This window comes from Phyllostomus hastatus, unplaced genomic scaffold (genome assembly GCF_019186645.2).
Source record: "Phyllostomus hastatus isolate PE091 unplaced genomic scaffold, TTU_PhHast_1.1 phas_scaffold_182, whole genome shotgun sequence".
Lineage (NCBI taxonomy): Eukaryota > Metazoa > Chordata > Mammalia > Chiroptera > Phyllostomidae > Phyllostomus > Phyllostomus hastatus.
Genome location: NW_025334013.1, coordinates 4,043,249 through 4,064,116, shown reverse-complemented (window position 1 = coordinate 4,064,116; position 20,868 = coordinate 4,043,249). Strand labels below are relative to the sequence as shown.

Below are 20,868 nucleotides of genomic sequence, written 5' to 3'. Positions count from 1 at the left end.
TCACCCCCCAGCCCAGCCCCTTATCTTCCTAGAAGGAAGCGGGCAGGTGTGTTCAGCCTGGGGACAGGCAGAGAGGAAGGGAGGGGCTTTTAAATATTATAATATTCAGGCTTCGCCTGAAGCCAGTGATCCTGGACTCGGTCAGAGAGGGCCCAGGCGTCCTGGAGCCCACCCCCAAGCCCCACACCACAGGGTGCCGAAGGGTCTCCGAGAAATGCTCTCCCGTCTTGTCTTGTCCGGCCGTCCGAGATCACCTTCAGCAGGGCCTGCCTTTCTGGCAGATCTCTCCAGAACTCCAGGGCGCGTATTCAGGGGTCGGGGCTGCAGGTGAAACCGCCCGTGACTCCGGAGCGCTGCCCACGCTCACTGCGGACGCCCACGTTCCCCTCAGTGCCGGGTGGCTTTCACCGTCGCGGGTCTCGAGTTTTTCCCCTTACGAAAGGCGTATCTTAGGGACATCTCAGATCCCTCAACCCGAACCCTAAACCCGCCCCTCCCGCCCCCCACACGGCTCAGGACGGGGGCTCGTCCCGTGGCCTGGTGTTGGGGTTGGAAACGCGGGCCGCACAGCCCTCTCACACCCACGGGTGGGCGCCATCCCCGCCCGCCGCAGCCTCCCACCCTGGGCCCCCTCCTCTGCAGAGGGGCCCGTGGAGCCCAGCAGGACGGGGGCCTCCTGCACGAGGGGTTCCCATCCGCGTGCGTTCCGGTCTGGTCTCCAGCTCCCTCAGCCCAACTGCAGCCCCGCCCCCCCCAACAGCCCACGGGGCTGTTCCCTCGAGGCCCAAGCCCCCCTGCCTGGGGGCCTCGCACCCGCCGTCTCTCCGGTCTGCAGAGCTCTCAAAACCTCCGACGAGTTCTCAAGCCCTCGGAGGCCTTCCCTAACCACCCGGGTCCCCTTCCCCTCCCAGGACACAGCCGCCCTTACTTTCGTGTCTTCTCTCTCTCCCTCTCCTGCAAGCCCCTGGAGGGCAGACGCTGTCCCAGTAGCTTATATCCGGCCCCAGGGACGTGCTGGGCGCACAGCGGAGGAGAAGAGGGAGCTGCCGAGGGAAGGAAACCCAGCCCCCACCCCACCTCAGGCCTCAGCTCCGAGGCACCTGCCCCTCCACCCCGCCCCCCAGAACGGTCTCTCGCCCCGGCCTGCTCAGTTGGGCCTTCGCAGCGCTCACCCACGTGGGCCACTGCTGCTCTCGTGTCCACAGTTACCGCCTGCCCGGCCTCCCAGCCCGGGCCCAGCCGGCTGGAGCCTGAGGGCCCCCCACCGCTGCCCCCCACCCGCCCAGAGCAGCTCTGTTCACCGCCGGCCGGCCGCGTGCGCGGCTGCTCTGGGGCCAGGAGGACGCGGGGGCTGCGACCCTGACTCTGTGGCCCGCGGGTCTCCGCGTCTGCGACCCAGCCTTTCCGGAAAGCTTGTTGGCACCTGCCCTCTCCAAGGAGGGAAAGGGAACCAGAGAGGCTGCGGAGCAAAGGGCCCCCTGAGTGCTCCGTCGTCCTGCGTAGCTGCACTGTTGTCCGGGGTCTGGCCGCCGCCTCCTGCCTCTGCCGCGGCGTCTGCCGCCGGTGACTGAGGGCACAGATGGGGGAGCCAGGGAGCTGCGGCTCCTGTTGGCAGGGGCAGTGGTCGCTGGTGCTCGGGCACAGCTGGGTCCCGCCCCGGCAGTGCCAGCACCGCGCCCTGTGCTGACGCCGCGCTCGAGTGCCGGGGCTGCTGTCGGCGGCTCTGGGCTCCCTGCCTGTCCCCTCGCCCACCCAGCGCGGGGAGAGCACAGGCCGGCCGAGGCGGAGGCCCGGCGCCGAGTCGCACCAGCGGACTGCTCTCGCCTGCCTGGGCCGCACGGGCGGGGGTCGACGAGGCTCTGCCTGGCGGGGCCTGGGTCACCTGCCCAGCCTGGGGTGCGTGCCCACCGCTGCCGTGGGAGCCGGGTGGCTCCGGTGCGTGAACAGCTAGGAGGTGTCACCCGAGGAGGAAAAGCAGAGCCTGCCCCGGATTCATGGAGCTCAGCTCCGCCTGCGGCCCCTCCGAGATTGTGGGGGGAAGGGGTGGGTGCTGGTCCACACCAGCGACCGTCACGGCCCCTTACTTCTTCCTCACCCTTTTTGTCCAGGATGTGCGCGTGTGGAGGCTTCCCCACGCCAAGCAACACTCGGACGCCAGCGGGGCGTCTAAGAACTCCACTCGGCGGTGACACCCGGAGAAGCAACCGGACTCCAGACAGAAAGGGCTCAGGCCCACGGGGCTGCCCTCCACGGCAGCGCCAGGCGCCGGCCCCGGCTGCCCCGGCTGCTGACCCACCAGCTGCAGACGGGAGGGTCTGCACTCCCTGCCTCGGTCCCACCGATTTGCTGGGGCGGCCCAGGGGGCTCAAGAAAACCCGCTCACTCACTAGATCGCGGCTTCTTAAGAGAGGAACTACAGGGCCGATCAGCAGCCGGATGAAGATGACGCGCACATGGCGGGGGGGGGGGGGGTCGAAAAGGAAGGAGGAGCTCCTGTCCCTGTGGGGCTCGGGCTGAGCCGGGTGACCCACGGGACATTCTGCCTCCCCACCTGGAAGCTCTCCGAGGCAGGGACCGACGACCTGTCCTTTCGGGGGTTTGTGGTGGCTTCGTTACACAGTCCTGACTACATCACTGGTCACTGTCGACTGGTTCGACCTCCGGCCCCGCTTCCCCCCGAAAACCCAGGTGTGCCTCTGAAGGTTCCTCTGACAATGAGCAGTCCCACAGGCCACCAGCCCCCACCCTTGGGTGGGGTCCAAAAGCAGCTCCGTGAACCGAGCGAGGCACAGGATCACGCCCCCACGGAGGAAACCCCGAGGGTCTGGGAGCTCTGCGCCGGGGGCCCAGACACGCGTGTCTCACCGGAGACCCGCCACCCACACGTCACGTGGCCGCCGTGCCTGCTCCTCAGCAGCTGCGTCAGCGGTGAAGGCTGCACGGTGGGGGGGGGGGGCCCGGTCACGAGTCTGGTCCCACAGAGAGACGGGAGACGAAAGGAGGGACACTGGGGAGTTTGCTCAATGTCCTGTTTATTCTGCAATCAAGGTTCGGAAATGTGGGGACACAGCTGTGGGCGAGGGACCTGCGGAGGCCCCTTCGCGACCACACTTCACGAGGGCGGTGCGGCGGCCCCGGCCCAGGAACCGCGGCCTCTGCCAGACGCGCCCGCGGAGCCCGTGGGGGAGGCCGGCCGGTCTCCGGCCCGAGAGCTGCCGCGCCCGCCCTAATCTTTCAGCACCAGCGGAGCCTTCACCTGCTGGGCCACCTCCTTGCCGCTCAGCGCCTCCACGATGGCGAGTGCGAACTCGAAGCTGGTCCCCGGCCCCCGGCTCGTGAGGATCAGGCCGTCCTTCTCCACGCGGCTCTCGGAGTAGCTGTAGTGACCTTGGGCGCAAGAATGAGAAAGGGTCACGTCCTGCTGGGCTCTGCCGGACGAGCACGGGTACCGCTCGGCGATGCAATTCCCCGGTGCAGCCCACCACTGGTCTCCCATGCGTCAACTACAAAGAACACCGACACTGCAGCCAGCGGTTCGCAACCAGCCAGGCACCCCCAGCCCCCGAGGCACAGCAGGGAGACAGGGGAGAAGCTGTCCGGTGGGGCAGGGGCCGGGGCGGCCGGGGAACGAGACGCAAGAGGACGGGTGTGCGCGGCTGCCCGAGGCCCGCTCGGGGCGAGCGGACGCAGACATGGACCGCCCCGTTCCTGCCGCACAGCCCGCGCTCGGTGCCGGGACCCGAGGGGCCGCAGGAGTGCCCCCCGGGTGTGGCTGCAGGAGCCCAGGACACATCGCCCCCTCGCGCGCTGCGGGGACACGTGCTCTCGGGAGAGGACACCTCGTGGGACAGGGTACCGGGGCCTCCAAAGGCGATGACAGTCAGGCGGCTGGATGCTGGCAGGGAGGGAGCCCAGGACACGCCGCCCCCCCCTCGCGCGCTGCGGGGACACGTCACCCGGAGCTGCAGGCACTTGGAAAAACGGCCAGTGCGGGGGGAGGCTTTCTCCGAACCCCTCGCCTGCACGGACACGGGCCTCCGAGAGCAGCTGGCCCAGGGGCCATCGGTCCCCCCCCCCCCCCCAGAGCTCCATGACGCGGGGCAGGTGGACTCTGGTCACCGGAGAGGAGGCCGGAAGCCGACCCACACCCAGACCGATGCTGCCACTGACCACCATTCCCCGTCGTCTCCTCTCCTGAGGGCCCGTCCGTCTCCCCGAAAACCGCCTCCTCCTCGGGAGGCCGCTCCCCCATCCCGTCCGTCACTTACGATGGGGTTTGAGTCCACACTCTAAGCCGCATCGGGAAGTCTCACGTTCCCCTGGGTGGCGCCCACGTACACGAGCGAGACACGTTAGTACACCTCACTTAGTTCTCCTTTTGTTACTCAGTCTTTTGCCACAAGGCTTTGGGCCAGTGCTCAGCAAGGCCGAGGGTCAGCTGCTTCTCCTCCTCCACAAAACGCTAGAAGGGGTGGGGGGCTGAGGGGGGGGTGTGGGGACAGTGCCAAGGGCCTGTGTGGGGCACACCCTCTGTGTCCCACACCAACCGTGGCAGCGGGACACGCCGGGACGGGAGAGGCCGTGGAGGGAGACAGACGCCCCTCCTTCCCCAGGACCACGTCCCTGGTGCAGCCCTCACTGAAGGCGTCCTACGGAGCGGCAGCCGGGACCCCCTTCTCCTCCGGGCAGGCAAGACTCGGGCCACAAAGGTGGGGCTCCTCCACACGGACTCCCAGGCTCCCCCCGCAGACAGTCAGCAGACCCCACTGTGCACAGAACTAGCCTCCTGCGGAGAGCCCCCCGCCCCCGTTCCAGAGCACACCCCGACTTTCCTGCCCCAGGGAGCGCCACGCTGGCTGCTCCCCGGCCCAGACTGCCCCTCTCACCCCCTCCTCCCTCAGTCCTGGCGCTGACACTGAGAGAAGGTGTCTGTGGCCCCTCTCTGACCCAGGTCCCTTGGGTCGCAGCCCCCTCCCTGCACCGACCCAGCTACGAGCTGACCGTCAGCCTCCCTGGTCACTGTCCACCTTTTAGAAGGCCGGGCCTACAGCACCGATGGCCCCCAGGTGCCTAGAGACCCTCACGACCTTACCACGAGCTCTGTGCATCACAGCCCCCTCTGGCTCCCCCCCCCCCGCCCCGCCCCGTGCTCTGCACCACCGAAAAGGTGGCCTTTCCGAAATGCAGAGCCCCTCCGGTTCCCTCCCCTTGAGAACCTGTGCCAGCTCTCTCCAGCACCAAGGACGACTCCGCGCTCGGTGTCACCTCTGTGTCACGGGATGCAGGCCCTCTGGGTCTGGTCTGACTCAGAGACCAAACTGGAAGGAACGGAAGGGGGACAGAGAAGAACCTGCCGTGCAGGTGGGACGGTGGCAAAAGAGAGGAAAGGACGGTCTGCGACGGAGCTCCAGCTCCGAGAGCAAATGCCCGGCACCCAGTGAAGAGGTGGACGGGGAGGGAGTCCAAGACGACCCCCAGCCGTCTGTCCAGGCACCTGGGGCGGTGGTGGTGCCACGCAGCGACAGGGGACACAAAGGACACACAGATTCAGGGGCGGGGCCCGTGCTGAGCAGGGTCCTCTAAGGGGCCTTGCCACGTCCTGTCGCTGCGGCTGGAGCAGGCACGCAGGCAGCCCCCCACCCCGAGGCAGTGCAGACCACCGCCCACCTCTCCCCACCACGGGAGGGGCCGCTTCCAGAGTCCGAGGGGGCTCCCAAGGGGCCCGTCCACCGCACACACGCCGGAGCGCCGCCCGAGGACGCCGAGCGCAGCAGAGGCAGCAGAGGCGTCGCGTTGCGGCGGCTCCATCCCTTCCGAGGGGACCGGCGGGACCACCTCCGGGAGCCTGCCTTCCTCTCCTCGCTACGAACCCAGCCGCCCGCTGCAGCAACACAACACAGAACATCGGAGGTCTCCCCCTAGTGACCCCACTGCGGCGCCGAAGAGGACCCGGTCTGAGCGGAGAGGCGCTGCCCACAGCCTAACCGGCGCTGCTCGTGGTTCAGAGCAGGCCAAGGTCATTCCAACGCGGAGCCAGAAAACCGGCTGAGCTGGGCCTCCCGCAGCCGTGGGGTGAGCTGCCTGCAGGGGGCAGCGTGGGGCCCGGCTCTACAGACGCGGCTCACTGAGCAATCACTCTGCAGGTAAAATATGACACATACCGCTTGAACTAGTTCAAGATGTTCAACGCTGCTCCACGGTGCTTCTCAACACTATAACCAGGAAGACCCAGTGGTCCTGCCTGTCCACTACCGCCACCTGGTGGCACTCCGGAGAAAAACAGCGCAAGTAGTGGCTGCTGATTTGGTGCTTGGTGAAGTCACACCACATAACCGCTCCGGTGGCACAGGGCATTCATTTCCCTTCACTCAAGCAAATACCCAAAGCCAGGAGTCTCTTCAGAGACGGTGCATCTGGGGAGGCCAGGGGTACAGGGTCCGCCACTCACACAACTCCTGGGCACGTGGTCTGGCTTCTTCTGTTGCCGAAAGCCTGGAACATTTACTACTGGGCCTTTCAGGGGGAACTGGGACCAATCCCAGGCCTGCCATTTGGTAACTGTCTGACCTCTCTGAGCCTCAGTTTTCTCTCCTGTACAATGGGGATGGCACCCACCTCAGGGGGCTGTGTGGGGGCCCGGTCCAGCCAGCCACCAGTACAGAGTGGCGGCAGTCGGACTGGACAGTGGCCGGGCAGCGTTCCGAGTTAGAGATGCGACCTCGCGGAGCCGCCAGCCACCCCGAGGCAGGGGCTACTGTCAACCGCGGACGACACGAGGGGGACCCTGAGGCTCAGGGAGCCTGGCCAGCGGTCGCCTGGCTCCAGAGAGCCCGCGCCTCGTGGCTGGCACCAGGCCGCCGGCAGCCCACCGAGGCAGCAGACCAGTGGGTCAGAAAAGAAACCAAAGCCAAGACCAACTGACTTTAAAAAGACAGACATGGAAAGACTCTGCCCCCCAGATGGGACTGCGTATTTGAGTGAAATCCTCACACCGGTCTGCTGAACTCGCAGCGGTGCCCGCCCGGGGGGCGCGCCCAGGAGGCGACCCCGGCCCCACGTCTCGGGGGGTCTGGAGGAGCAGCAACCTCATGCACCTCTCTTCTCGCACCAGGGCTCACTGACGCCACCTGGCGCCGGGGAACGTGGCTGCGGGTGGGGGCCACAGGAAGAGGCTTGGCCTGAGCCCCAGCCTGACTCCGGGCAGCTGGCCGGGCCTCCCTGAGCCCGCTTCCTCCCCGGCGAGGCCGAGAGGATGGGCCGGGGCCCGGGAGGCCCCACTGGGCACCACCTCTGAACGCCCCGGAGCGCCTACATCCTCACTGGCGTTTCTACTCCGGTCGACCCCAGCGTCCTCCAGGCGTCAGGAGAAAACAGCAGCGACAGACACGACCTCCGGTCACGGAGGAGCGGGCCCCACCCGAGTCTTCCTCCCGCTGTGTCCCACCCCCACGGGAAGCCAGGCTTGGCTCTCTCCGGCCCCCGCACCCCCTCGCTGGCTCAGAGCAAGTTCAATGCCTGCGTTGGAAAAGGCCCAGAAGTGCAAGAGATGCTCAGAAACCGGTTTTCGGGAGGGAGGTATGCGAGGAGTCAGTGGTAATGAAAAAATACACAAATAAAGGTTAACTTTTTAAAAAATCAGTTCTCACACAGATAGTTCTGACAATTTAGTATCCGTCTAGCAATTACAACAAAACTGTAGTTTCCCAGAAAATACGGCCTCGGACCAAATTTCAGAACGCGCAGAACGTGCCGCGCCGAGAGGGAACCGGACGCAAACCGTGGGCTCTGGGTGATGACAACGACACGTCGATGCCGGTCCCCGACAGGGCAGACGGCCGGCCCACTGGGCGGGGAAGGAAGCGGGCGCGGAGGGAGGCTGTGCCCGTGGGGGCGTGGGGGGCAGTGTGTGGGACCTCTGTACTGTCTGCCTAATTTTGCTGTGAACCTAAAACCGCTCTAAAAAAGACAGTCTATTAATTTAAAAACACAGAATATAACGAAAAAGGCCATCGTCTTGCAGAGAAAAGGTAACACACGTTCGTGGCCGCACGTTGTGCTTTAACTCAGCACAGGCCAGAGCAGGATGCGAGGGGGGAGAGGACGCATCCGCCGCAGCTACCTGCACGTCAGCTCTGGATGCCACTGGCGTCTGGTCGTGTGCGTCTGCTCAGTGACTTCTGGCTGGTCGGTATTGTAGCTCCACCTCCGCACCAGCTACATGCCGGCTGAACCTCATTTGGCTCCTACCTGGAAATTTCTGATTCTCTTGCAATTATTCTGCACAGGTGTGATTTTCCTTTCTCTTTGCAAGTTCCAGGGTCTCTGCCTCTCTCTGACACCCGCTCAAGGGGCAGGTGACAGAGGGAGACACCACCTGTCCGACAAAAGGCACCTGGCTGGTGCTCGGAATGTCCCGCTGAGCAGCAGTAGCTGTCACCAGGGAAGCATCCGTCATCAGGCAGCCGGACACGCCGGTGCCAGGTCACACTGCTCTGCTGTTAATTAGTCACTGCCTGGCGTTTCAGAACTCTGTCTGTGCCTCTGCGAGCAGTTAACCCCTGGAGGGCAGGCTCAGCGTCCTGCTTCTTTAACAGCCTCCAAATAATAAGCGACACAGGAAATGGAAGACATAGTCGACGAATAACAAAAAAAGATGTAAGACGATGTCAGGTTACAAAAGCAAGCTGCAGAGCAATATGCTTAGCGGCTCTTAATTGAATAAAAATATTAAACTACAAAGAACAGTGCATATGTGCAGAGAAAATTCTAGAGCTACACAAGAAACTCTGAACAGAAGTTACCTCCGAAAAGGAATATGCATTTACTTTATCCCCTTCTAGCCTGTTTGCATTTCTTACCACGAAAAGAAATTCCTTTTATAAACGTAAACTGATAAAAGTTAAATATCTGGCTGGCCTTTATAAAAGAAACACGTCACTAAAGGACACGGGCCTACCACCCAGACGTTCTCTGAGGAAGAGGGCAATGTTCGTTTTACTTTGGACTGCGGGCAAAGGGCACTTTCTGAAATTGCTGTTGAGGTTTAAAATTTACCCTCCGGCTGCTGGCAAAGCACCTGGTGAAACTACTAGTTCAGCTGGCATGTCGTCATCACTCCCGCCTGTGACCGTCGGGCGCTGCCCCCCCCCCCGGCCCCAGGCCCCGCACACGGGCCCTCTGGCCCGCCGCCAGCGCCCTCTCTCCGGTGACACGCTTGCAGGCGGAGGGGCCCCGCGCACGGGTGACACCGGGCGCGCCGGCAGCCGTGCGAAGGCACAGCGCTCTGAGAAGCTCTTTTTGTGCGTCAAGCGCAAGCAGACACTTACTTCCAGCCATCATTTTGTCTTTGGCAAGTGGGTGTGTTGTCACTTTGCTTCCAAAACCTATTTCGTGAGCCAACAGAGCCGTAGGACCTAAAAAGAAGGTGAAGAGAAAGATTTAAGTGTAGACAGAAAAACCCATGTTTTAAACATTGCAAAAGTATTCTTCAAAATCAAGAGGCTCTTACCTAAAATATACTCATGATTCCGAAATTATATACTTCTTAGTATAAGAGACGAAGTATATTTATGTATTTATTTACTTTTAAAGATTTTTTTTTATTTTTAGGAATGGGAGGGAGGGAGAAAGACAGGGAGCGGAACATCAATGTGATGAGCCAGAGAAACACGGACCGGCTGCCTCTCACACGCCCCCAACCGGGGGCCTGAGCCACAACCCAGGCGTGGGGCCTGTGCCCCGACGGGGATCGAACAGGGGACCCTTCGGTTCGCAGGCCGGTGCTCAGTCCACTGAGCCGCACCAGCCAGGGCAAAAGTATATTTATAATACACTGTCCACTGAGCACTCCTGGAAAAAGTGTACCAATTCAAAATACTTCAAAAAGAGTAACCAGAGAGACAGACCGTGCTATCCAGGAGCACACAGACCAACGGACTGCGGCCCCGCCTCAGGGAACGGGCGGCGCAGGTACGGGGGGCATGAAAGTGGGGAGCCCGCCGCGGGCTCCATGTCTTGCCTCCCTCTTAGCAAATGAAAATTCAGTTGCACATTAAAGGCAGCTGGAGCTCCCTGAACTTCTGGACTTGATTGCTGTTTTACAGACCGATTTTATTTCTTTTTACTTGAAAACATTAGCACCCATCCATCCAAACATACCAGGTGGTAAAATTATTTTTAAAATGATTTTACTTACTTATTTTTAGAGAGAGGGGAAAAGAAGGAGAGAAACATCCATGTGTGGGTGCCTGTGAAGCGCCCCCTACTGGCGACCTGGCCCGCAGCCCAGACGTGTGCCCTGACTGGGAACTGAACTGCCGATGCTTTGGTTTGCAGGCCGGCGCGCAATCCACGGAGCCACACCGTCAGGGTTGGGTGGTGAAATTATTGAAAGGAAGAGAATACCGCCCAGCCCTGAAGGAGACACCTGTGAAATGTCTCCAAGTCTGAGATACGAAGACACCAGCATTTCTTTACTAAAACTAAGAACCATGAACAAGTATCAGTGTACAGTCCTCCGCGTCTTCCCTCTGAAAATAAAAATGTAAAAAATACGCAGTTGCTAGCGAGATTTATCAACATGTGCTCACTGAAACGGTCAACTTCACTGACGACCACAAACATGCTTCATGCGTAATGGCCCGCCAGCAGGGACAGACCAGAAAGGTTTCCCGACCTTCGTTACTTTATCTTAAAACCTTCCGTTGCTGCTGTTGTTCCACTCGCTGCTGTACTCACTGACCGAGTCTTGTGCGCGCCTTGACCAGGGATCGAACCCGCAACCTTGGCATGTTGGGGCAATGCTCTAACCAACCAGGGCCTCAAAACCGAGTAGTTATTCCACCTTTTTTCTCTAAGCCACACACACAAACCTTCCTAAGACCTCACGTCGCACCTAGAACAACATGCTTCAGAACTGTCTCCTGACCCCTGAGGTGACTCGGGCACTGTGGCTAGGCCACTCGGACAGTCCGTACGCTTGAGCTTCGGCAAACCCGAGCGCTGGCCCTTGCTGACCTTTCCTTCTGCAACATGACTCCAAGCGAAGGGCGGTTACACAGTAAACCGGCAGGCGCTCAGATCACGGCCGCTGCACAGGGAGAGCAAGCCAACAGCTGCGATCACACGGCTTCCTGCCGGCACCAGGTGTCGTCTCGGACCTGTCCGACATCGGTCGTGAATCACAAGCCTCAGACATTTGATGTCTCTCTCCGCCTTCCTCAAGGCCTCAATATGAGACACTATGTAGGGCAGCAACTTTTAAAACTCTATAAAACTGCACACTCAATTCTTATTTGAGTGAATTCACGAATTACCCTTCATTCTACTGTTGTAAGACTTTAAGAAACAAGAAATAATTACCTACGTTATATTTTAGAGCAAATCTCGAGAGGGTGATCGTAGCGTGACTGAGGAATTTTTAGGCTGCTCCTCTCAGGTGATAAAATTGCCGCCTACAGTAATGTTTCGACACATTTACGTTACAGTTGAACAGAGGAATTTACTCACGCCGTACTCATAGGGTAAGCTCTTCACTACTGCTGTCTGGGGCTTACAAATTCTACTCGGAAAAATGGGGGACGAGGTCTCCAACCAGTACCATCACCTCAAATTCGGCTGGGACCCGGCTCTGAGCAGGGGCAGGCGGGATGGGTGGACAGTACCCCCTTGGGCACACTGGGAGGGGAAGCCGTCAGCGCCACCGTGTGGTGGTTTACAGAAAGAACACGCCTGCTGGCTCGCACGTCCAGGCTTCCATCCCTCTCCCCACCCAGAGGGATCTTTCATCATTTCATTTTGGTTTTGATCTTCGTGACAGTCTCCCTCCCAGTTTCTGCCTCCCTCCCTCACTTAGTGTTCGGGGCTAAGCCACCACCCTTTCAGTTCAGTAAACACTTCCCCATCTGTAACCGCCACGTTCAGGAACCAGCTCAGGCTTCACCACACTTCTTCCCCTTCTTGGCAGCACCAGGAGAGCAGCGCGGGATCCTCAACGACGCGCCCGCACCGTCAGAGCACCGTCACCGTTTAACGCCCGTTTAAACAACCCTCAGATCGAGGCGTGCAAGCTCGCCTGGGCGCAGCGCATGAGCCAGAGGGGGCTGACGACCTCAACTCCGGTGGCACCGCAGGGCAAACTGCCGTGTGGTGGCCACGTTCGGCAGAGTCGTGCGGGGACGGCCCGGCCCCGGCCCCAGGCCTTCCTTTCCTCCCCTGGGGAGTCACCCGGGAACCTGGGGGTGGGGGCGACAGGCCAAGTCCTCACACGACTAAGGGGACCTCCCACCTTCTCCCCGAAGAGGGGTCCTCCTGCAGAGAGGAGCCCCGGCGCCCCAGGGCGGGCCAGGAGGCTGGTGCTGAGCCGAGCCCGGGACTTCCCGGCTGGTCCCAGTCCCTGACGCAGCGGCGGTTCTCAAACCCTGAGGTCTCAGGAACCCTTTGGCTTTTACGGGGGTCATGCATCTCAACCACTGTCCCGTTAGAAGTTAAAACCGGGAAACGCTTCCAGCACAGGAGTTCTCGAGCCCGCACGCCACGCCCGAATAGCGAGCGTTGTTGCTCCCGCGACAACAAGGAGGGACAAGGCAGACGACGTCTTCCCGGAACCCGCTCCGCCCTTTCCGACCCTCCGAAGGAAAGCTGAGAAGCACGGCTCTGACGCCGAGTCCCAGGGTCCCCAGCCACTGACCTCTTTTCACATCACCTGTACTGAACAAGACATCACTGGGCCCTTTGCCCAGTCCACCCACTTGTTCGTTTACCCCACTCTCTCCTTTCTCATCCTTGCCTGAGGACATTTTTCATGCTTAGACAGAGAGGAAGGGAGAGAGAGAAACATCGATGAGACACAAAAACATCGACTGGTTGCCTCCCGTACATGCCCTGAACAAGGATCGAACCTGCAACCTAGGTGTGCAGCCTGACTGGGAATGAACCCACGACCCTTGGGTTACGGGCCAGCACTCCACCCAACTGAGCCACACCGGCCAGGGCTATTCACTGTCTCGACAAACACCTACAACAAGGGAGGCGCTGGTCAAAATTACAGCATGGAAAAAATGCACGGTGCAGAAGATCCCCTGATGTTAGAGCAAGAAGGGACTTAAAAATGGTATCAGAAATCAAAGTATGACCGTTTCAAAAACGTGGGGACAGCTATGAAGCACCACTGGCCTCCTTCTAAATCGGGGCAGACGCATCGAGCACTCAGTGGGGCGGAGGGTCAGGCAGGAAGCGCCCGAGGCCGCAGGGCAGGCACGGGGGAGCCGCAGGGCGGGCGCGAGGCAGGCCGGCTATGTCTGTGTCTGGCCGTGGTTCGTGCTGACTGTGCCGGCACGCGGCTTCCTGGCCCAGAGATCCGCCGCGGCGAGCAGTTCACTGGATTCCAAGGGCTGCATCTCCCCCGGGGGCCGGCCAAACACGGGGCACACCAAGTGTCACAGGACGCAGACCGAAGTCGCGGAGGGGCAGAAGACAGTGGCGCTCGCTTCTGAAATGACCCCGGCGTCACGCCGCCCAAACTGGCAACGCCGCTGCGGACCCCTTCACGGTCCCCGCAGGGGAAGCAGCACGTGGAGCCGCGTCTTCCGAGCACCCGTCGCCCCCTCACGCAGGTTTCGGAGACGAGCAGCGCCACCCCGAGGCCCGGGCGGCGGCACGGTACCTGCACAGATGGCGGCTATGAGGCCCTTCCGGCTCTGCTGCTCCTTCAGGACCTCCTTCACGGCGGCGGACTGGGGGGCGGGCAGGGGAGAGCACAGGGGGTCTCGTTAAGCCACGGCATCTGCTGGCAACTTCAGCAGAATCTCATTTCAGCTTAAACCACAAGGTCTTAAATCTAACTACGTTCACAATGGTTCTAAATGCTTAATGCAAAAATTACCCAAGTCACAATGTCTCTGCACTCCTAAACCCAATCAAGGCATTTATTATACGGGGAAGGAGTCCTTTTCTTAAAATACCTGAAGGTGAGATGAGAAAAGCAACTTTCCCTGGGCAAGGGGGTCACCGCCCCCTCCCCCGGGTCGTGTACTGCAAGGAGGAGGAACTGGAAGTAAGGGGCGTGGTGGTCTTCAGGAGGCGGGGTCAGGAACAGCGGCACAGCCCTGGTTACCTGACTCCACCTGCTTCTTGAGCTCCTCTAACCCGCCCACCCTCCCTCCCTCAGCCCTCCCTCCCCCCACACTCTCACTGCGACCCTGTGACCCGTGACCCCTGGCCTCCCCATACTGTTTTCCCCTGGGGCCTGCGGCTCAGCCCCTGGAGCCCCAGCCCCCACTGCCCAGGTGCGGAGGAGACAGCTAAGCTCCTCTCTCTCCATGCACAGCGCTTCGTAGAATACAGGCTTTCCCTTCTGCTGCTGGGGGGGGCGGGGACACAAGGGAGTCTGACATTCGGACTGTATCCACCACACGTGTTCATAAATGACCGTTCACCGATTCAGCTTACTTCTGCAGTGTATGTCACTGGGAATGGTTTTTTAAATTAAGTTAGAACTGTTCATTTCACCTGTTCCTATGACATTCACAATCTCCTTCCTGAGATGTTTTAGTAACAACCACATCGACAGAACACAGGCAGACGCCGAAGAGCTTTCTGTAGACGGTCCTTACCTCACACAGATTCTGGGCGCCCACATTGCCTCCCGGCAGAACCACCACGTCATAGGGTCCCTGAAACAGTTCAAAACATAAAGCGAGAGAGTGAAAACACTTCACGTACAATATGCATTAAAGTGACCGTCAATAAAACCCTCGTATTTTAGTCCTGGCTGGTGCGGCTCAGGGGAATGAGTGCCCGCCTGAGAACCAAAGGTTCACCAGTTCGATTCCCAGTCAGGACATGTGCCCGGGCTGTGGGCCGGGTCCCCAGTGGGGGACCATGATGTTTCTCTCCTGATCTTTCTCCCTCCTTTCCCTTCTAAAATACAATATTAAAAATAAAAAAATAAAACTTCCATCTTTTCAGTATGGGTCACAGCAAAGCACACAGAGAATCCGTGCGAAGCACCCTGAGCGACACTGCGCCCCGCAGGACTGCAGTGTGGGCGACCTCACTCCCGTGGGAAACACACCTGTGTGTGCGCATACGTGCACGTGTGTGGGCAGGCCGCACTCCCGCTCCCGTGTGTGCGGTGCACGGACACACACAGACGAGGGAGACGCCCCAAGTGCCAGAGGGGCGGTGTGGGTGGAGGCGAGCGGGGAACGAGACATTTGACACTGTAACTTTATACACATCCGCACTGTACGAGTTACTGTTCAGCAAGAACGTACACAGTAATGAAATATAATAAAAAAAACAAATTTTAAGTAAAAGACAAAATATTTTTCAACTTTATAAAAAATGAAACAGGAGGAGAAATATGATGTACTGTTTTAGTATCCTAAATACCAAAACACCCTAGAAATCTAATGATTTCAAATTTGCTGAAATTACAAAACAAAAGCTGGTTTAACAATATCTTCACGTGTTTAAAAAAAAGTCTAAAAGATTTAGTCATTAAGCAAATTAGAAAATGAAAATTCAGTGTATTTAGAGCAACATCAATTATTTAGAATTACTTTTAGAGACTATAAATATCCTACTGTTGTTTTAAAACCGAAGGAAACTGAACACTAAAAAAGAACGTATGTGACGTATGGAATTTGTTACGCACAGAATTTCAGTTCCGAGTCTGAACTGACCCATAAATAGATACAAGAAGTAACAACTGTTCTAAAATACAACAGGACGCAAAAGAACAGAGAAGAAATGTTTACTTCTATTCTTCATTTTAGCACGCTATTTAGAAAGTCTCAACAGTTTGTATGTAAACAATATCCTAATGCCCCACACTTTACCACGGAAATATCTGAACTTACTGGAAAGTAATGAACTTTTTTCCATGCATTTGAGGACTGCCAAGTACGGGGACTCACTCCCCCAGGTCCCTCGGGGGGACACCGGTGGCCGTCACGAGCTGGCTCTGCCTCCTTCCCAAGAGGGCACAGCCCACACGTCGGCCACACCGGCCGGGTAGGCCAGGGCCCTGTGACAGGGCGTGCACAGGTGCCCGTGGGCACGTGGGCGGGCACGACTCTGAGGAGGGAGACCCCACCTCCGGAGGGTGCCCACATGTGTTGGCTGTCCCCAAGAGTAAGGACCCGAATCCTACCGAAACAGAAAAAGTGATGCGATTCAAGGGGAACCCGTACTCCTGCCTTAATCCAACCACTGGGCAGGCGGAGCCGCTCCACGAGAACCAGCCTGCTTCCGCGCCGCACCGCTCGGAAGCACGGGGTCAGAAACGAATGGGCCACGTGGTGGCTGACCGCCTTCTCTCAAGGAACGGAGTTACGACAGGAGGGACGGCTGCCTGGGTGCCCTGGAGAGCAGCCCTGAAGGCGTCCCATCCCTCTGCCCACTGTCCCGGCCACGCCCTGCGTACACGCGGGGTCAGGGAGCTGCCTGGTCCACTGACACGCAGCTGGGGCTTCGCGTGGGGAAGACAGTCAAGCAAAGTGACTTTCCTAAAGCAAGTCCGTGCTAACAACAGCCTTAGATACACTCACAGAGTATTTCAAGAAACAGGTAAAGAAGCCACAGGGAGCAGTGACCGCACGAATGGAGCACACACCTCTTTCCTTGCGTCTTCCAAACTGGCGTCAGGGCAAATGACGACATCTCGGCTGCACTGCACCGGCTCCTTCCCAGCCAGACCCGCAACGGTGACCTTAATCTAAGAGAAAGATGTCATCGTGATATTTAAGAACACTGAAACACAGAGTAACATTTTCACAGCTACGCTGTGTCTTAAAATAATTTGACAGGAAATAGTGCAACAAAACCATGCTGACTCAGAGCCAATAAACTGGCAATACATATTTAATATCACTAGGTCTGTCCCAGTGTGCCCGGGACAGTGCTGACCCAGAGGCTGTCCCAGCACCCTGTCTGGTGAGTGTCCTCTCCCCCACGGGTGTTCTGGTTTGGAAGATAAATTCTATGATCATCCTATTAGTAATCCACCCCGCAGAGTTACTGCTGCCAATGAAACAACAAAACGCCACTTCATCCTGCAAACATCTACAAAGTTGACAACACCGAGAGCTGGAAGCAGGAAAACGGAAGATTTCCCCCACTGCCCACGTGTTGGTTCTCTGGAGTCCTTTACCAAAAGCTAGGAACACCAGCCAGCGGCTATCCTGTGGCCTAGCTAATTCACCTTCCGACACTGAGCCTGGAAAAACGTGCACCGCACGTTTGCACAAGGGAGCCTGTACCAGAATAAGAGTACTGTCATGCCATGAAACAAGGTAACAGAAGAACGAATTTACAAAGACAGACTGCGGCATGTTCACAGAGTGTGACACCGATTGCAAACAGACAACCTGGACCCACATGTACCTCCACTGCCGAGAACCGGAGGATGCGGGGTTTCACGGGCTCTGGGGCCAGGCTGAGGGGGTCTGAGTACAAGCTCTCCGCTTCCTGACCGTGCAGGGTGGGCGCCAGATCCGGTGCCTCCTGCACCAGTTCCTTCAACTGCGAAATGACGGTGATACCTCGCAGGGTGGTTGGACGACCGAAACGGGTTTCTAGAAGTGCTTAGAATGACTCCTAACACTCAGTAAGTGCTATTTAAGCGTTCACTATGGTTCTGTAGCACATATACTGATATTGAATACAGACACTGGAAGTGAGAACTCGTCTAACGCTACTTTCCCTCTGGGGTCAGAAGGGGAACGGGGTTGGGGAAATTCACAGAGTGCTCTGCAGCGCCTTAGTTCTCTGAGAGCACGTGTTCTTCGAGAAACACTCGGAAGGAGACAGGGCAGAGTGCCAACACGCACTGGGTGTGGACAGCAAAGAAACAGGTCAGCATTACACAGTCTCTGTTACGTGTGAAAGAGCTCATCCATTATTTTCTTCCAGGTGACTTTTTAAAAATTAAACGTACTGGGGTGACCCTGCTTAAGGAGGTCACGTGGGTTTCAGGAATACAGTTCTCCCACATCGTCTGTGCATTGCACCCTGTTCACCGCCACAAGTCACGTCTCCCTCCATCACCACTCGCCCCTCCTTTGCTCTCTTTTCCTTCCCTCCATCCCCCTTGAAGTGACTTTTAAAAATCAAAACAGGTTTTCCAAGGCGGGAGAGCCAGCAAACACGGAGGGACTTACTCCGGCTCGCCTCATGATGTCCACGGGGATGACGGTCTCCATCTCCTCGGCGCCTTTAGCCAGGATGACCAGTGCTCTCTTGGAAGCCATTGTCATGGAGTATTTTGTAATGACTTAAAAAAAAAAAAAAGATTTTCAAAAAACTTTCACTGGGACAGACCCTGGGAACAGCCAAGTTATTCAAGTTCAGACATACATTAAAGCAGAGTAACTAAGTGCCTCCCGGGGGGGGGGGGGGAAGTTCTGCTAGACAAACACAACTGAGTCTGAAAATAGCATTTTAGGTGAGTATAGATAGGTTCACATAAAATTTCAACTGCTGTATTTTTGAAATGAAAGCACATTATGGTTGCTAACCCACGTTCGTATTAATTTCTCTTAATGTGTTTTTAAAAATCCAGTTTCTAATAATGTATTTCAGATGAATTTTTCTAAAACACCAGGACGTGGGCCTTGTGCTTCACACAATGCAGGGAGACGGAAAGTCTTTTTTTGAAGTGCCATTTTATAGAGCAATGACTAAATTTAATTTCATGGGCAAACACATAACTACACAGTCTTGAGCAATTAACCTTTAAGATTTTTGGAGGGGATTTTTTTTTTTCTTTAGTTCTAATAGTACTAAAAATTCGGAGCGGGGTGAGGGGTTAACAGTGTTAAACATCTGCATACTTTTTTTTTTTATTATGACGAATAAAAATGGGAATCCCCCCCTTGCTGAAAGCAACACCATACTTCGCTCATTGTAAACGATAGCTACACCAGGGCCAAAACAGATTTTAGCCGATGCTTTTTTGCAGCGTTCGTTGTGCATGCAAAACAGATTTTAATAAAACGATTTCAGCACACACAGGGTCGCCTGGCTCCCAACTGCTGGGATGCTATGCACACAATTTTGGAGTTGCTACCACGCCGGCAGTCGAAAGCCTATATGCTTCCACCAGAAGGCCACACGATCCTCAGACCGAGGGACGCCGTCGGGAGGCGGTGTAAGGGGAGGGGGTGCTTCGCGCCGAAGCCCCGCCCCGGCGGCCGGAGGCCAGGCGCCCTCTCGCCACCCGCAGCGCCCAGGCAGGCGCACGCGCCACGCTCCCCCAGGCCCAGACCTGAACCTCGCCTCTCCTCCTACAGACGCGGCTGCTCGGCCAATTCGGCGGTACCCCTGCGCCGGGCACAACCGAACCAAAACCGGACTAAACGGGACGCACGCACGGACGCACGCGTACACGCAAGCACGCACGCAGCCCTACAGGAGCCCTCAGGCTTGCACCGCGCAGACACACGCCATCCGGCTTCTTATTGTCACTTACTGCGCAGGCGCACGTTGCTCGCGCCGCGTGACGTCACGTCCGGCCGGCCGAACTCACCTCGGAGAACTACGAAGAGTGACTTCTCTTTCTGCGTCGGGTGTGCGCTTAGCTGGGTTCCGATTGGAACATCCAGCACCACGGGAATCCCGTGGCGGCACGCACCCTTACGAAGCCCCGCCCCCCGAGTGGCACGATCCCGACTATCCACAACACCTGCTAGATTTAACCCGCTGTTTTGCTGCAACCCATAGGTGCAATTCCCGACCGCAGAGCCGTGGCTTCTTAATTTAAGCTTGCATTTTCCAAAAATAGAGTTGTTCTTTCACAATTAGGTCTCTGCGCTGTTCCTCCTGGAGCGCTTTGCCAGGTCGCCGCTGCTCTGGAGGGCCGCTCATCAAGGTCATCCTGGCTTTATCAACCCCACACGCGGTCACCATTCTCCCCCCCCCCCAAAGAAAAGGTCAATCGTTCTAGTTTTAAAAAATTATTATTAAAAAGACGATTTTTAGAGAGAGGGGAAGGGGAGAAGAGGGAAAGAAGTATCAATGTGTGGTTGCCTCTCATGCGCCCCCTACTGGGGACCTAGCCTGCAACCCAGGCATGTGCCCTGAGGGGAATCGAACCAGTGACCTTGTAGTTCTCAGGCTGGCACCCAATCTACTGAGCCACACCAGCCTAGGCTCTGTCCCATTCCTGGTGACTAATTTTCGCACGGTAATTTCACGTGTATGCGTTTTTGAGTTGTTTTTAAAGTTCCCAGTGCTGCTTTTGCACCCACAGAATTAGAGCAATACTGACCACTTGTATCTAACCAGTACTTGATTATATTTATTGCAATTATAACCTCAAACTTTTTTAAAGTTTTTGAATGTTGATACTTTTACCAATGTCAAAAGCCAAGAGGATCCTGATTATATTGAACAGACAGGCTCCTACCCGTCTGCATCCAGTTCCATTCCCATCCCCAACAGATTGTTAGGTTCTTGGGCATCTTTCCAGCAGTTATGCAAGCACAAGTAAATGCAAATATATACTATTATTTTATTTTTCTACTTTCTCATAAAATACTTCCTCTACCCCGCCAATAGTTTTTTTAACTGGTGCCCTGCTAACACTTAGGTTATTTCCACCGTTTCCTCTACAGACAGCCCTGTGGGGAAACGCAGCACTGCCCTGAATGGCCTTATTCTCACATTCTGTTGTGCAGATATAACTGGAAGGTAGATTCCCAGAAATGGGAAATACACTGGAGCAACTCCATAGAAGTCGAGTCACTTAGCACTCGCATGCTGGTAATAGGTGAGGTCAAACAGTATTTTAGATGTGTTTGTAAGGTTTCCATTTAGATGTTAAAAACAGGTTTATTCTCAAGAAATAGCTATTTTTCTTGCTTG

At 57.4% G+C, this 20,868-nt stretch overlaps 1 protein-coding gene across 1 annotated transcript; it reads right to left on the bottom strand.

Moving 5' to 3' along the window:
* Nucleotides 1-3,015: 3,015 nt before the first annotated feature.
* On the bottom strand, nucleotides 3,016-19,467 carry PARK7 (Parkinsonism associated deglycase). Its single transcript, XM_045859732.1, has 7 exons — nucleotides 19,271-19,467; nucleotides 18,165-18,277; nucleotides 16,619-16,720; nucleotides 14,613-14,672; nucleotides 13,664-13,733; nucleotides 9,327-9,413; nucleotides 3,016-3,387 (listed from the first exon to the last, which is right to left on the bottom strand). The coding sequence occupies exons 2-7, from the start codon at nucleotides 18,258-18,260 to the stop codon at nucleotides 3,227-3,229; spliced, it is 576 nt and encodes a 191-aa protein (XP_045715688.1). The 5' UTR covers nucleotides 18,261-18,277; nucleotides 19,271-19,467; the 3' UTR covers nucleotides 3,016-3,226.
* Nucleotides 19,468-20,868: the final 1,401 nt, after the last annotated feature.

Bases quoted from the DNA above. Each gene is read 5' to 3' on its own strand.
- PARK7 (XM_045859732.1), bottom strand. From the start codon at position 18,260: ATGACAATGGCTTCCAAGAGAGCACTGGTCATCCTGGCTAAAGGCGCC. The intron at 13,734-14,612 runs GTAAGGACCGTC...CCCGCCCCCCAG, and splicing joins GCGCCCAGAATCTGTGTGAG to TCCGCCGCCGTGAAGGAGGT. The intron at 9,414-13,663 runs GTACCGTGCCGC...CCTTCTTTTTAG, and splicing joins CATAGCCGCCATCTGTGCAG to GTCCTACGGCTCTGTTGGCT.